This window comes from Oncorhynchus clarkii, chromosome 2 (assembly GCF_045791955.1).
Source record: "Oncorhynchus clarkii lewisi isolate Uvic-CL-2024 chromosome 2, UVic_Ocla_1.0, whole genome shotgun sequence".
Classification (NCBI taxonomy): Eukaryota; Metazoa; Chordata; class Actinopteri; order Salmoniformes; family Salmonidae; genus Oncorhynchus; species Oncorhynchus clarkii.
Window position 1 is genome coordinate 94,920,427 of NC_092148.1, and position 12,431 is coordinate 94,932,857.

At 41.2% G+C, this 12,431-nt stretch overlaps 1 protein-coding gene across 1 annotated transcript in view; it reads left to right on the forward strand.

Annotated features, from left to right (window-relative positions):
- The window catches only part of LOC139376606 (mucin-2-like), a 36,102-nt gene extending 25,058 nt beyond the window's left edge, over positions 1 to 11,044 (forward strand). The window contains exons 22-38 of the mRNA XM_071119386.1: positions 96 to 358; positions 600 to 771; positions 1,365 to 1,609; positions 2,321 to 2,504; positions 3,378 to 3,579; positions 3,920 to 4,098; positions 4,370 to 4,439; positions 5,511 to 5,653; positions 5,743 to 5,774; positions 6,202 to 6,370; positions 8,549 to 8,589; positions 8,755 to 8,877; positions 9,013 to 9,111; positions 9,401 to 9,529; positions 9,763 to 9,802; positions 10,368 to 10,488; positions 10,669 to 11,044. Coding sequence (XP_070975487.1) covers positions 96 to 358; positions 600 to 771; positions 1,365 to 1,609; positions 2,321 to 2,504; positions 3,378 to 3,579; positions 3,920 to 4,098; positions 4,370 to 4,439; positions 5,511 to 5,653; positions 5,743 to 5,774; positions 6,202 to 6,370; positions 8,549 to 8,589; positions 8,755 to 8,877; positions 9,013 to 9,111; positions 9,401 to 9,529; positions 9,763 to 9,802; positions 10,368 to 10,488; positions 10,669 to 10,849 — 2,393 coding nt within the window. The 3' untranslated portion in view covers positions 10,850 to 11,044. The remainder of the gene's footprint in view (positions 1 to 95; positions 359 to 599; positions 772 to 1,364; positions 1,610 to 2,320; positions 2,505 to 3,377; positions 3,580 to 3,919; positions 4,099 to 4,369; positions 4,440 to 5,510; positions 5,654 to 5,742; positions 5,775 to 6,201; positions 6,371 to 8,548; positions 8,590 to 8,754; positions 8,878 to 9,012; positions 9,112 to 9,400; positions 9,530 to 9,762; positions 9,803 to 10,367; positions 10,489 to 10,668) is intronic.
- The last annotated feature ends 1,387 nt before the right edge of the window (positions 11,045 to 12,431 follow it).

Here is a 12,431-nt window from a genome sequence, read left to right on the forward strand (position 1 = left end):
AGTTTCCTTCATTAAAATGATAAATTCTGACTACATATTGCATTCCTACACTTCATTTAATATCTATTCATTACTAATATTATGTTTATGTTTAGGTTCCTTGATATATAATGAGACTGATGGGGCAGGCTGGTGTTTCACCTCCTACTGTAACTCAAGTTGTGTTGTTGAGAAACAAGCCAGACCATGTCCCTCTACGACCCCAGCTACAGTCAGCACTGTCTCAACTACAGTCAGCACTGTCTCAACTACAGTCAGCACTGTCTCAACAACAACAGAAGCTACACATTCTACAACATCTACATTGTCCCCGACTACACCTTACAAGGGCTGTGAATATGTCATTCCACCAAGAAAGGTAATGAAATAAAATAAACAGAATTATTGTGTTTCTTAGTTCATAGTGCTGTGTAGTTCATAGTGTTGTGTACTTCATAGTGTTGTCTAGTTCATAGTGTTGTGTACATCATAGTGTTGTGTAGTTCATAGTGTTGTGTATTTCCTAGTGTTGTGTAGTTTATAGTGTTGTGTTGTTCATCGTGTTGTGTAGTACGTAGTGTGTTTACTTTCAGGACTAAAACATACATTTTCAACTTTAGGATGGTGAGACTTGGAAGACAGACAACTGCACTACTCAGACTTGCCACAGGGGTGTAATTACCACCACGCCTGTGGACTGTAAGTCTGTAGAAAAGCCTGTGTGTGAAAATGGATACCCACCAGTGAAAGTCTATGACGAATCAGGTTGCTGCTATCACTACGAATGTGAATGTAAGTTCAAAACGTAATGTTTTTAATTATCTTCTGTTCCCACCTTCTACAAATACGTATTACTCCAAGTGTACTTGTTTTAAAGACGTCCTCCAGTGATTTTTGAACATTTCCTGTTGGAAAGTGATATCCCAAGTATAAAACTTCAAGGAGTTGGTCTGATCCAGTGGCGCAACTTTGGTTTTAGTATTGGGGGGCATAATCATTATCATTATTATTTGTATCCAGTCGGATAAACACTCCAAACACCCTACTGGACCACTCAGAGGCGTCCGCATGGTCCTAAAGCACAGCGTTGCCTTGTTTTGTATCACATTACAATGATAAAACTGGGGGGGAACAAAAATGCAATTTCAGAAAGTGGTGGAGACATGCCCCCGTCCACCCCCCGTCCCCAGTAAAAGTTGCACCCTTGGTCTGATCTGATCGTGACATTGCGATGTTATCAGCTTGTGCCATTTCATGAGGATACCTCGACCAGCCCTTGTGTTCAGTAAATCAGGTGTTAAATGAGGTGAAAAGGAGACTGGAGTAGGACTTTAAACTCTTGTATTGATGAGTGATCTATCTATTTGTTACCTTCTATCCCTCAGGTATATGCTACGGATGGGGAGACCCTCATTACGTCACATTTGATGGCCAATATTACAGTTTCCAGGAAAACTGCACCTACGTTTTGATTAAAGAAATAGTTCCTCGACAGAACTTCAGTGTCATCATCGACAACTATAACTGCGATCCGTCTGGACATGCGACCTGCCCTCAGTCTCTGATTGTCAATTACAAGTCCTACAAAATCGTTCTTACTCCGAAGAGATTAAACGTGACAACAAATATGGTAATTGTAACTGTGCTATTGTTCACATTTATACACTTTAAAAAGTGCACTTTGAGATAGACATTATTTGATATAGACATTCTTGATACAGGCATTCTTTGATACAGACATTCTTTGATACAGACATTCTTTGATACAGACATTCTTTGATACAGACATTCTTTGATACAGACATTCTTTGATACAGACATTCTTTGATACAGACATTCTTTGATATAGACATTCTTTGATACAGACATTCTTTCATACAGAGATTCTTTGAAACATACATTCTTTGAGATAGACATTATCATACCACTTTAAGACTTAAAATAATCTAGCTTCATATTTTGAAATCTATTATTTACTTATTTACTTTTTGTAACGTGGGGGTATTGATTAATAGGGATATCTGATCTTGGCGACTACAACAAATGTAATTTGCAGTACTACACTACAGTAGTTACAAATAGTTATTTAGCAACATTACATATTGGTTAACCACTTTGATGATGCCATCACATTAACTCAAAACCATCATCAAGGTATCTGAAACATTCCCATGACATTTCAAAGAATTTCATTATATTGTCAAATTATTAACAGACTACCAACTCTCCTTGTGACTTCATTTAGTTCTGGAAACCGTTCATATCTTATCTACATTATTGTAATGTTATTCTGTTCTCTATTCTCATTCGTAATGTAATGTTTTTCCTTATCATTCACAAGGTTTACATCAATGGAAATCAGATCTTCCCAACCTTTTCTAATGAAGACCTCATGATCACCAGCACTGGGGTGGAGTTACTGTTGAAGATCCGTGCCATTAAAGCAACAGTGATGTTTAAGTCCCTTATGTTCAGTGTAACCCTGCCAAACTCCCTATTCTACAACAACACAGAGGGGCAGTGTGGTAAGTATGTAGGCTTTGCCTGCATCCCAAATGGCACACTGTTCCCATTGTAGTGCACTCCTTTTAACCAGGGGGGATAGGGTCCCAATGTAGTGCACCCCTTATAACCAGGGGGAATAGGATCCCATTGTAGTGCACTCCTTTTAACCAGGGGGAATAAGGTCCCATTGTAGTGCACTCCTTTTAACCAGGGGGAATAGGATCCCATTGTAGTGCACTCCTTTTAACCACCTTTTAACCAGGGGAATAGGGTCCCATTGTAGTGCACTCATTTTAACCAGGGGGAATAGGGTCCCATTGTAGTGCACTCCTTTTAACCAGGGGGAATAGGGTCCCATTGTAGTGCACTCATTTTAACCACCTTTTAACCAGGGGAATAGGGTCCCATTTTAGTGCACTCCTTTTAACCAGGGGGAATAGGGTCCCATTGTAGTTCAGTCCTTTTAACCAGGGGGAATAGGGTCCCATTGTAGTGCACTCATTTTAACCAGGGGGAATAGGGTCCCATTGTTGTTCACTCCTTTTAACCAGGGGGAATAGGGTCCCATTGTAGTGCACACCTTTTAACCAGGGGGAATAGGGTCCCATTTGGGATGCATCCATTATGTAGACCAAAAACACTTTAAGTATGATTCAGATGAACAGCTTGTAGTAAGTACTCTGTGAGTAAACTGAACATTTGTTGCAATGATTTAATGTTATTTTGTTGCGTGTTTTTGCATTTCCATGGCATTAAAGTTCACTGTACAGTTACAATGATAGCATTACCAATTAAAAGATACTGTAGGTAGCCTTAAAGTTATGAGCAGCTGTTTCTGACATAAAATAACTTGTGTTTTCTCTCATTCCCATATTTATTGTACCTTTATAAAGGTACCTGTGACAATATCAGGAAAAACGATTGCAGATTACCGAATGGAAAGATTGACCCATCATGTCCTGGGATGGCTCATGAATGGAAGATTCCTGATGTTAAAAAACCCTACTGTGAATGGCAACCCCCTACCCCACCTACCCCTAAGCCTCCAACCTGCCCATCAGGAAAAACATCAATCTGTGACATCATACTTAGCCCGTAAGACGTGTAACCTTGTAATAACACAAAGAGACAGCCATATTACAAAGACAAGGGAATCTGATTGAGGTTGCTGTGACACTGTTTACATACAAGTCTGTAAACTCTCCGGTAAAGGCATGGGTTGTTGTTCCATAACTTAGAACCAAAAGTATCTTACAGACTGTTTATGCCGTATAAAATATGTCATATTCATAGGAACTTCATAGATGCTTCACAAATAATTTAGCGTGTAAGGCATAGAGTAGTCAATATTTGTAAGAAATCTGTTGTGACATATTAAATGCCCCTTTTGGGTTAGGCCGATATAATAACTTAAATGGGTTCTTTATTTTGGAAGGGTCTTTAAGCAATGCCATGACGTTATCCCACAACAACCCTTCTTCGAGGCCTGTAAGTTTGATGTCTGCCACATGCCAAATATCTCAATCGGCTGCTCCAGCCTGGAAGCCTACGCCGTGAGGTGTGCAGCAGCTGGAGTCTGTATCGACTGGAGGAAATCAACTAATGGAAAATGTGGTAGGGAAGGACTTTCATATCCAATAAGACCTGTGTCCCCAATGGGATCCTATTCCCTACATAGTGCACTGCTTTTGACCAGGCTCCGGCCATAAGTAGTGATCTAAGTAGGGAATAGGATCCAATTACGGATGCAGGATAGATGTTAATACAATTTTAAATAATTCTAATAACTTTATGATTTACATTCATTATTTGTATTTTGACAACCTGCATTTACAAATTGTGTACATACTGTTTTGTCTTTCATTCCATCTTGACCATAATATAGATCTGACATGCCCTAAGACCAAAGTGTATAAGGCATGTGGCTCTACTATCCAGCCAACATGCAATTCAAGGTATCCATCTCATTCCCATCTCATCTCATCTCATTCTCATTCTCATCTCATTCCCATCTAATCTGATACTGATTACATTCTCATTCCCATTCTCATCTCATTCCCTTCTCATCTCATTCTCATCTCATTCCCATCTCATCTCATCTCATTCCCATCTCATTTCATCTCATTCCCAACTTAACTCATTCCCATCTTATCTCATTCCCATTTCATTCTCATCTCATTCCCATCTCGTTTTCATCTCATTCCCATCTCATCTCATTACCATCTTATCTCATTCCCATTTCATTCTCATCTAATTCTCATCTCGTTCTCATCTCCTCATTCCCATCTCACTCTCAACTCATTTCAATCTCATCTCATCTCATTCTCATCTCATTCACATCTCATCTCATTCCCATCTCATTCTAATCTCATCTGATTCTCATTACATTCTCATTGCCATCACATTTCATTCCCATCTCATTCTCATCTCATTCACATCTCATCTCATTCCCATCTCATTCCCATCTCATCTGATTCTCATTACATTCTCATTGCCATCACATTTCATTCCCATCTCATTCCCATTCTCATCTCATTCCCATCTCATCTCATTCCAATCTCATCTCATTCTCATCTCATTTCCATCTCATTCCCATTTCATTCTCATTCCCATCTCATTCCCATCTCATCTCATTCTCATTTCCATCTCATCTCACTCTCATCTCATTCCCATCTCATCTCATTCCAATCTCATCTCATTCTCATCTCATTTCCATCTCATTCCCATTTCATTCTCATTCCCATCTCATCTCATTCTCATTTCCATCTCATCTCACTCTCATCTCATTCCCATCTCATCTCATTCTAATCTCATCTTATTCTCATCTCATCTCATTCCCATCTCATTCCCATCTCATCTCATTCTCCTCATCTCATTCCCATATCATTCCCATCTCGTCTCATTCCCATCGCATCTCATTCCCATCTCATTATTTTATACCACTACCTAATGGACATGCATTCTTAAAGGTTTCCATTCTTTTCCAAGGTTTCTAGTCTGTAATAAATTGTTTTTTCTTGTCTTAGATACAATGACAAATATGTGCATTCATGTCAAGGAGCACAAATGACCCGTGACTTTGTATGTGACTCATTCATGGAGGGCTGCTTCTGCCCTGAGGGTACCATCTTGTTCAACACATTCTCTGACACCTGTGTTCGTGACTGTGGTAAGGATGTGTCAGTTTGAGGAATACATTATTTAATTGTGTCTCAAAGTACCACCATTTATGACCTAAGATCTTATTTTCCCTTCAAGGATGCACAGGACCTGATGGAAAACCCAAACAGGTAATAATGTGGATGTGAACCCCAATGAATCTGTCAGAAGAAATGGTTCAACAGATCACTTCACATTATGGCCCACAACAAGGTTCTGTATAGAACCCCCATTATTTTAATCTACTAGTTTCATTGGGGCTTGTAAGTTGTCCAGCCCTGAAGAGGCTGGAGCCCTATTGCTATTATCAATCAATCAAATGTATTTGATAAAGCCCTTGTTTCATCAGCAGCAGCAACAAAGCCTTTACATATACCCAACCTAAAACCTCAAAGAGCAAGCAATGCAGAGGCAGAAAGACAGTGGCTAGAAAAAACTCCCTAGAAGGCAGAAACCTAGGAATAAACCAAGAGAGGAACCAGGTTCTGAGGGGTGGCCAGTCCTCGTCTTAACAAATTTGAAGTCTCTGTTAACAGTGTTTGTTTTGTCCCAACACAGTTTGGTGAGACTTGGAACAGTAACTGCCAGAAGTGCACGTGTAATGCTGACACACTGAGTGTCCAGTGTGAACCAGTGAAATGTCTGCCCCAAGAAATTGTTACCTGTAAGAAGTACGGTGAGGTGTTGGTCAACGAGACGGTGGACTGCTGTCAGATAAATACATGTGGTGAGTAGAGACAGGATAGAGAGGCACCTTAACGTGCTACCAGGTAACCTGGGTACAAGTCTGTTTGTGCTAAATGTTTGGCATATGACAAGGAGTGGAATGTTAGCACCAAACAGCTCTTCATTCTAGCTACTTCATAAAGCCTTCATAAGCACTACATAAATGTGTTACAAAGCATCTATAACGTGCTTTATAAAGGATTCATAAATGTGCCATAACTCTGTGACATAATCCCCGGACTGTGAATAGTGTAGCTTGTCCCTGAGCTGGTGGACCAATGGTTTCTTACCTGTCTTTCTGCTGGAGGTTCTGCATGTTGATTCCAACCTTAAAAGTAACAACAAAGAAAACTCATAGAAGACCATGTCATTGGACCCTGTCACTTGACTCTGTCACTTGACTCTGCTATTGGACCCTGTCATTGGACCCTGTCACTGGACCCTGTCATTGGACCCTGTCATTGGACCCTGTCATTGGACCCTGTCACTTGACTCTGTCACTTGACTCTGCTATTGGACCCTGTCATTGCACCCTGTCACTGGACCCTGTCATTGGACCCTGTCATTGGACCCTGTCATTGGACCCTGTCACTTGACTCTGTCACTTGACTCTGCTATTGGACCCTGTCATTGGACCCTGTCACTGGACCCTGTCATTGGACCCTGTCACTTGACTCTGTCATTGGACCCTGTCATTGGACCCTGTCATTGGACCCTGTCACTTGACTCTGTCATTGGACCCTGTCATTGAACCCTGTCACTGGACCCTGTCATTGGACCCTGTCACTGGACCCTGTCATTGGACCCTGTCATTGGACCCTGTCATTGGACCCTGTCATTGAACCCTGTCACTGGACCCTGTCATTGGACCCTGTCATTGGACCCTGTTATTGGACCATGTCATTGGACCCTGTCATTGGACCCTGTCAGTGGACCATGTCACTTGACTCTGTCATTGGACCCTGTCATTGGACCCTGTCACTTGACTCTGTCATTGGACCCTGTCATTGGACCCTGTCACTTGACTCTGTCATTGGACCCTGTCATTGAACCCTGTCATTGGACCCTGTCACTTGACTCTGTCATTGGACCCTGTCATTGGACCCTGTCATTGGACCCTGTCACTGGACCCTGTCAGTGGACCCTGTCATTGAACCCTGTCATTGGACCCTGTCATTGGACCCTGTCAGTGGACCATGTCAGTGGACCATCATGCACCATAATTTAAAAACTGTGTAAAGTGATAAAACAGTGTCATGATGGTAACATGGTGCAGGTGTCATGATGGGAACATGGTGCAGGTGTCATGATGGGAACATAGTGCAGGTGTCATGATGGTAACATGGTAGAGGTGTCATGATGGTAACATGGTAGAGGTGTCATGATGGTAACATGGTAGAGGTGTCATGATGGTAACATGGTAGAGGTGTCATGATGGTAACATGGTAGAGGTGTCATGATGGTAACATGGTGCAGGTGTCATGATGGTAACATGGTGCAGGTGTCATGATGGTAACATGGTGCAGGTGTCATGATGGTAACATGGTAGAGGTGTCATGATGGTAACATGGTGCAGGTGTCATGATGGTAACATGGTGCAGGTGTCATGATGGTAACATGGTGCAGGTGTCATGATGGTAACATGGTGCAGGTGTCATGATGGTAACATGGTGCAGGTGTCATGATGGTAACATGGTGCAGGTGTCATGATGGTAACATGGTGCAGGTGTCATGATGGTAACATGGTAGAGGTGTCATGATGGTAACATGGTGCAGGTGTCATGATGGTAACATGGTGCAGGTGTCATGATGGTAACATGGTAGAGGTGTCATGATGGTAACATGGTGCAGGTGTCATGATGGTAACATGGTGCAGGTGTCATGATGGTAACATGGTGCAGGTGTCATGATGGTAACATGGTGCAGGTGTCATGATGGTAACATGGTAGAGGTGTCATGATGGTAACATGGTGCAGGTGTCATGATGGTAACATGGTGCTGGTGTCATGATGGTAACATGGTGCAGGTGTCATGATGGTAACATGGTAGAGGTGTCATGATGGTAACATGGTAGAGGTGTCATGATGGTAACATGGTGCAGGAATTGTGACTAACTTAACCGTTCAACAACTGTTATGTCTCAATCATTGTCTGAACCTTTTATTGTGTGTTCTTTCAGTGGCCAAACCTGTTTGTGTCCACAACAATACTGAATACACGGTGAGAAGTGACACTTCTTTGATACCACTCAGAGCTGTATTACAATAAATAATTTGTACATTTTGTATAAAATAAACAGATGGCCCCTTTAAGTAATCCTGAGAGCCACTGTGGCCCCAGGCTGAATTTTTGCTTCAGTGCATGATACTAACTCTCATTCTCCAGCTTGGTGAAAATGTTCCCAACGGCACCTGTGAGGAGTGCAGGTGTGGTCCTAAAAAGGATCCAGTCTCCAAGCTATATGTTGTTGAGTGTGCCCAAATCAACTGTAACACCACCTGCCCAACGGTACTGCACTCTGGATAATTGCAAACTCGGTTTAACATAAGTGAACCATTTTACATGGTTGGCTATACAGTATAATATTCCAGGTTTATATGAAGGAAATCCCCTAACGATGTCACCATGTTGATTCTCCTCCAGGGTTATGAGTATGAAGTCCTACCTGAGAAATGTTGTGGAACGTGTGTACAGAAGGACTGTGTTGTCGGTCTAACAGATGCCACATCTCACATCATTCAGGTGACATTGATGAGATAATGCACCCAAATTAGATTATTTTTAACATCAGATATCTTTGTGAAATGTCAAAGGGACGAATGACATCAATTATGAGAACATATAATTGCTTAGAAATTCTCCTAAATGTTAAAGGTGTAAATGCTTAAGAATGTAATGTTTGTTTACATTTTTGAATACTGATGTAGATATTTCTGAAAAGTTTATAAATGATTTATCAACTCTTATTTATTTAAGATTTTATAACGTACAGTACTAAATTACCAACATTTAATTTTTTGCTACTTGACAGCTTGGGAAGTTTTGGTCGCCCCCTAGTGACCGCTGTGTGAAGTATGGATGCACGAAGACAAACAGCCAGTTCATCGTTGTGGAATCCAAATTGAAATGCCCAGTGTTCCGTCCAGAGGACTGTGTCCCTGTAAGTAGATGAGGAAACTGGTTGAATGTGTTTATTTGAAGTAAAGTAACTATTCCTAAATATACTGCTTGCTTCATTTGATAGTAACTTGGAGGTTATATTGAATTTACACCCCAGTAACATATTCATAGATGATCATAGTTTTCCATTATAACATCTACACTGTGTTCTCTAGCTCATTAGACTGTAACTAGTCGTATCCAAATTGAGCTGTTCACTATTCTTTTTGACAGGGAACTGAGAAAACGGATGCAAATGGATGTTGCACAACCTGTAAGTTAAAAATATATAATGATTCATTTCTAAATATTCATGATTTGTGTTGTATTTTTAGTTTATATGTCAGATCTACGAGTCAAACATATGAACCTGACCTCTTATGAACCTGACCTCTGATGAACCTGACCACTTATGAACCTGACCACTTATGAACCTAACCTCTTATGAACCTGACCACTTATGAACTTAACCTCTTATGAACATAACCTCTTATGAACCTGACCACGTATGAACATAACCTCTTATGAACCTGACCACTTATGAACATAACCTCTAAAGAACCTGTCCACTTATGAACTTAACCTCTTATGGACATAACCTCTTATGAACCTGACCTCTTATGAACATAATCTCTTATGAACATAACCTCTTATGAACATAAATCCTCTTATGAACCTAACATCTTATGACACAATAAATCAATGTTGAGTTACTGTAGATGAAACTGAATACAGATGTGATGTACTTTTTCAAGTTGCTAAAAGTCTATGCACTTTACATAGTAAGGGGGAAACTCACCACTTTAAAATGTCCTCCTTAACTCTGTCTACCTCCACAGGCACTTTAATCAGTCACTGTGACGTGAAGAACACCACCACCTACCTTGAGGTGAATAACTGCAGGTCCTCTGTGCCGGTGGAAATCTCAGCCTGCGGGGGATCCTGTGGAACATCTTCTATGTGAGTACAAACTCTAAATAAGAACACACACACACATGCCAAAAAAGCACACAGAAACAAACGCAACATGCATTTGGGTTTTGCAGAAATGTGTACGGGGGGAATTGGATTGAAGGGTAAGATTTCAATGGGAGGTGACCTATGTTTCTAACAGTGTTGTTTGTGTGTCCTGTTTGCTAGGTACTCTGCAGAGAAAAACACCCTGATGCACTCCTGCTCCTGCTGTCAAGAGATGTCGACCAGTAAGAGGAAGGTGGAGATGGTCTGCCCTGATGGGAAGAAGATCATGCAGTCCTACATTTACATTGATAAGTGTGGCTGCCATGACTCTGAGTGTGACAAGAAGAACCACTTAGATTAGGCCTTGACGAATTAAGTCTTTTAAAATGTTCTTATTTACCTGCATGGAATATTCAATATTTGTATCTAAAGGGAACCAATAGGGTCTGTCTCATTATCATATAGGCTACTTTCATGAACTGCATGTCCTTTCTCTCTACACTATCATAGACATTATGCAAACCTATTAAACTGATGAAGAAGCATGAAGTCATTATCTTTCTTGTTTTATTTCATATTGTCAAGTGCGTCATTGTGTGACTAGGAAAACAGTACACATAGTATTTAATAAAGAACATATTCATTACATAACGGTTACTATTAAAAGGGGCAATCTGCAATTCAAACAATAACAAAGTGGCCACCCTGCCAGTGTTTTGGCAAAAAGCTGAAGAATGGGGCTGGAGAAATGTAACCACTCTCAAGTTCATAGACAGGCCATGGATGTAAGAACTGACCATCCATGATATCAAAATGACAGTTTTAATCATGTTTTGAGGCAATAGAGTTTTTGTTAACAATTATGTTGTTTACCAACAATGGAATTAAACAATCTTATATTCTGGGTTCTGATGGGCTACGACAGTTGAACTCAGTTGATTAGTCATTTATAAGTTATATTCTTCAAAAAACAATGGGTATCATCAATTTAGAAGTCAAAATGACATGGAGCAGAGAGATGGGAGCTTGTTGCTGTTCTGTAAGGACATGGTGCAGAATGATGGGAGCTTGTTGGTGTTCTATAAGGACATGGTGCAGATAGATGGGAGCTTGTTGGTGTTCTATTAGGACATGGTACAGAGAGATGGGAGCTTGTTGGTGTTCTATATAGACATGGTAGACATTCCTATGAATTTGGCTCTAGCATTTTAACCGTTTTGGCTATAAGCTATGATGACCCAATTCCTGAAAGCTGAAACTCTCTGGAAAGTGGATGTGCCTTCTGTTCTCCTCCATGGTGATCACAGGCCACGTTAGAAGGGAGTGTCACAATTAGCCCTGTCATAGCTCTTCTAAGGATAGCCTTTCTGATCTATTTCATCTTGTTCTTGTGACTGACTGGGTTCGAACCAGGTCTCCTGCATCTCATGTGCTTAGAATTAGAGGTTAGTAAGGCCCAGGTGAACAAGGAGACGGTTGTGGCTGTCTGTTTTGATGTGGAGAAAGCGTACGATATGATGTGGAAGGAGGGGTTGCTAATCAAGCTTGGTTTTATGGGGGTAGTTGGTAGAACGTACAACTGGATAAAGGACTTCCTGTTTGGAAGGTCTATCCAGGTGAGGGTGGGGAAGTCTATACCAGGCAGCTACCTGGTGGATACACTGCAGGGGAGCGTGATTGGCCTTCTTTAGTTTTTAATCATGATCAATGATATTTACTCTCAGGTACAGACGGATATTGGGAGGTGTTCATTTGCCTCAGATCCTCCAAAAGTCCTACAGCTGCACTGTTGAGAGCATCTTGACTGGCTGCATCACCGCTTGGTATGGCAACTGCTTGGCATCCGACCGCAAGGCGCTGCAGAGGGTAGTGCGTACGGCCCAGTCCATCGCTGGTGTCGAGCTGCCTGCCATCCAGGACCTCTGTACCAGGTGGTGTTGGTG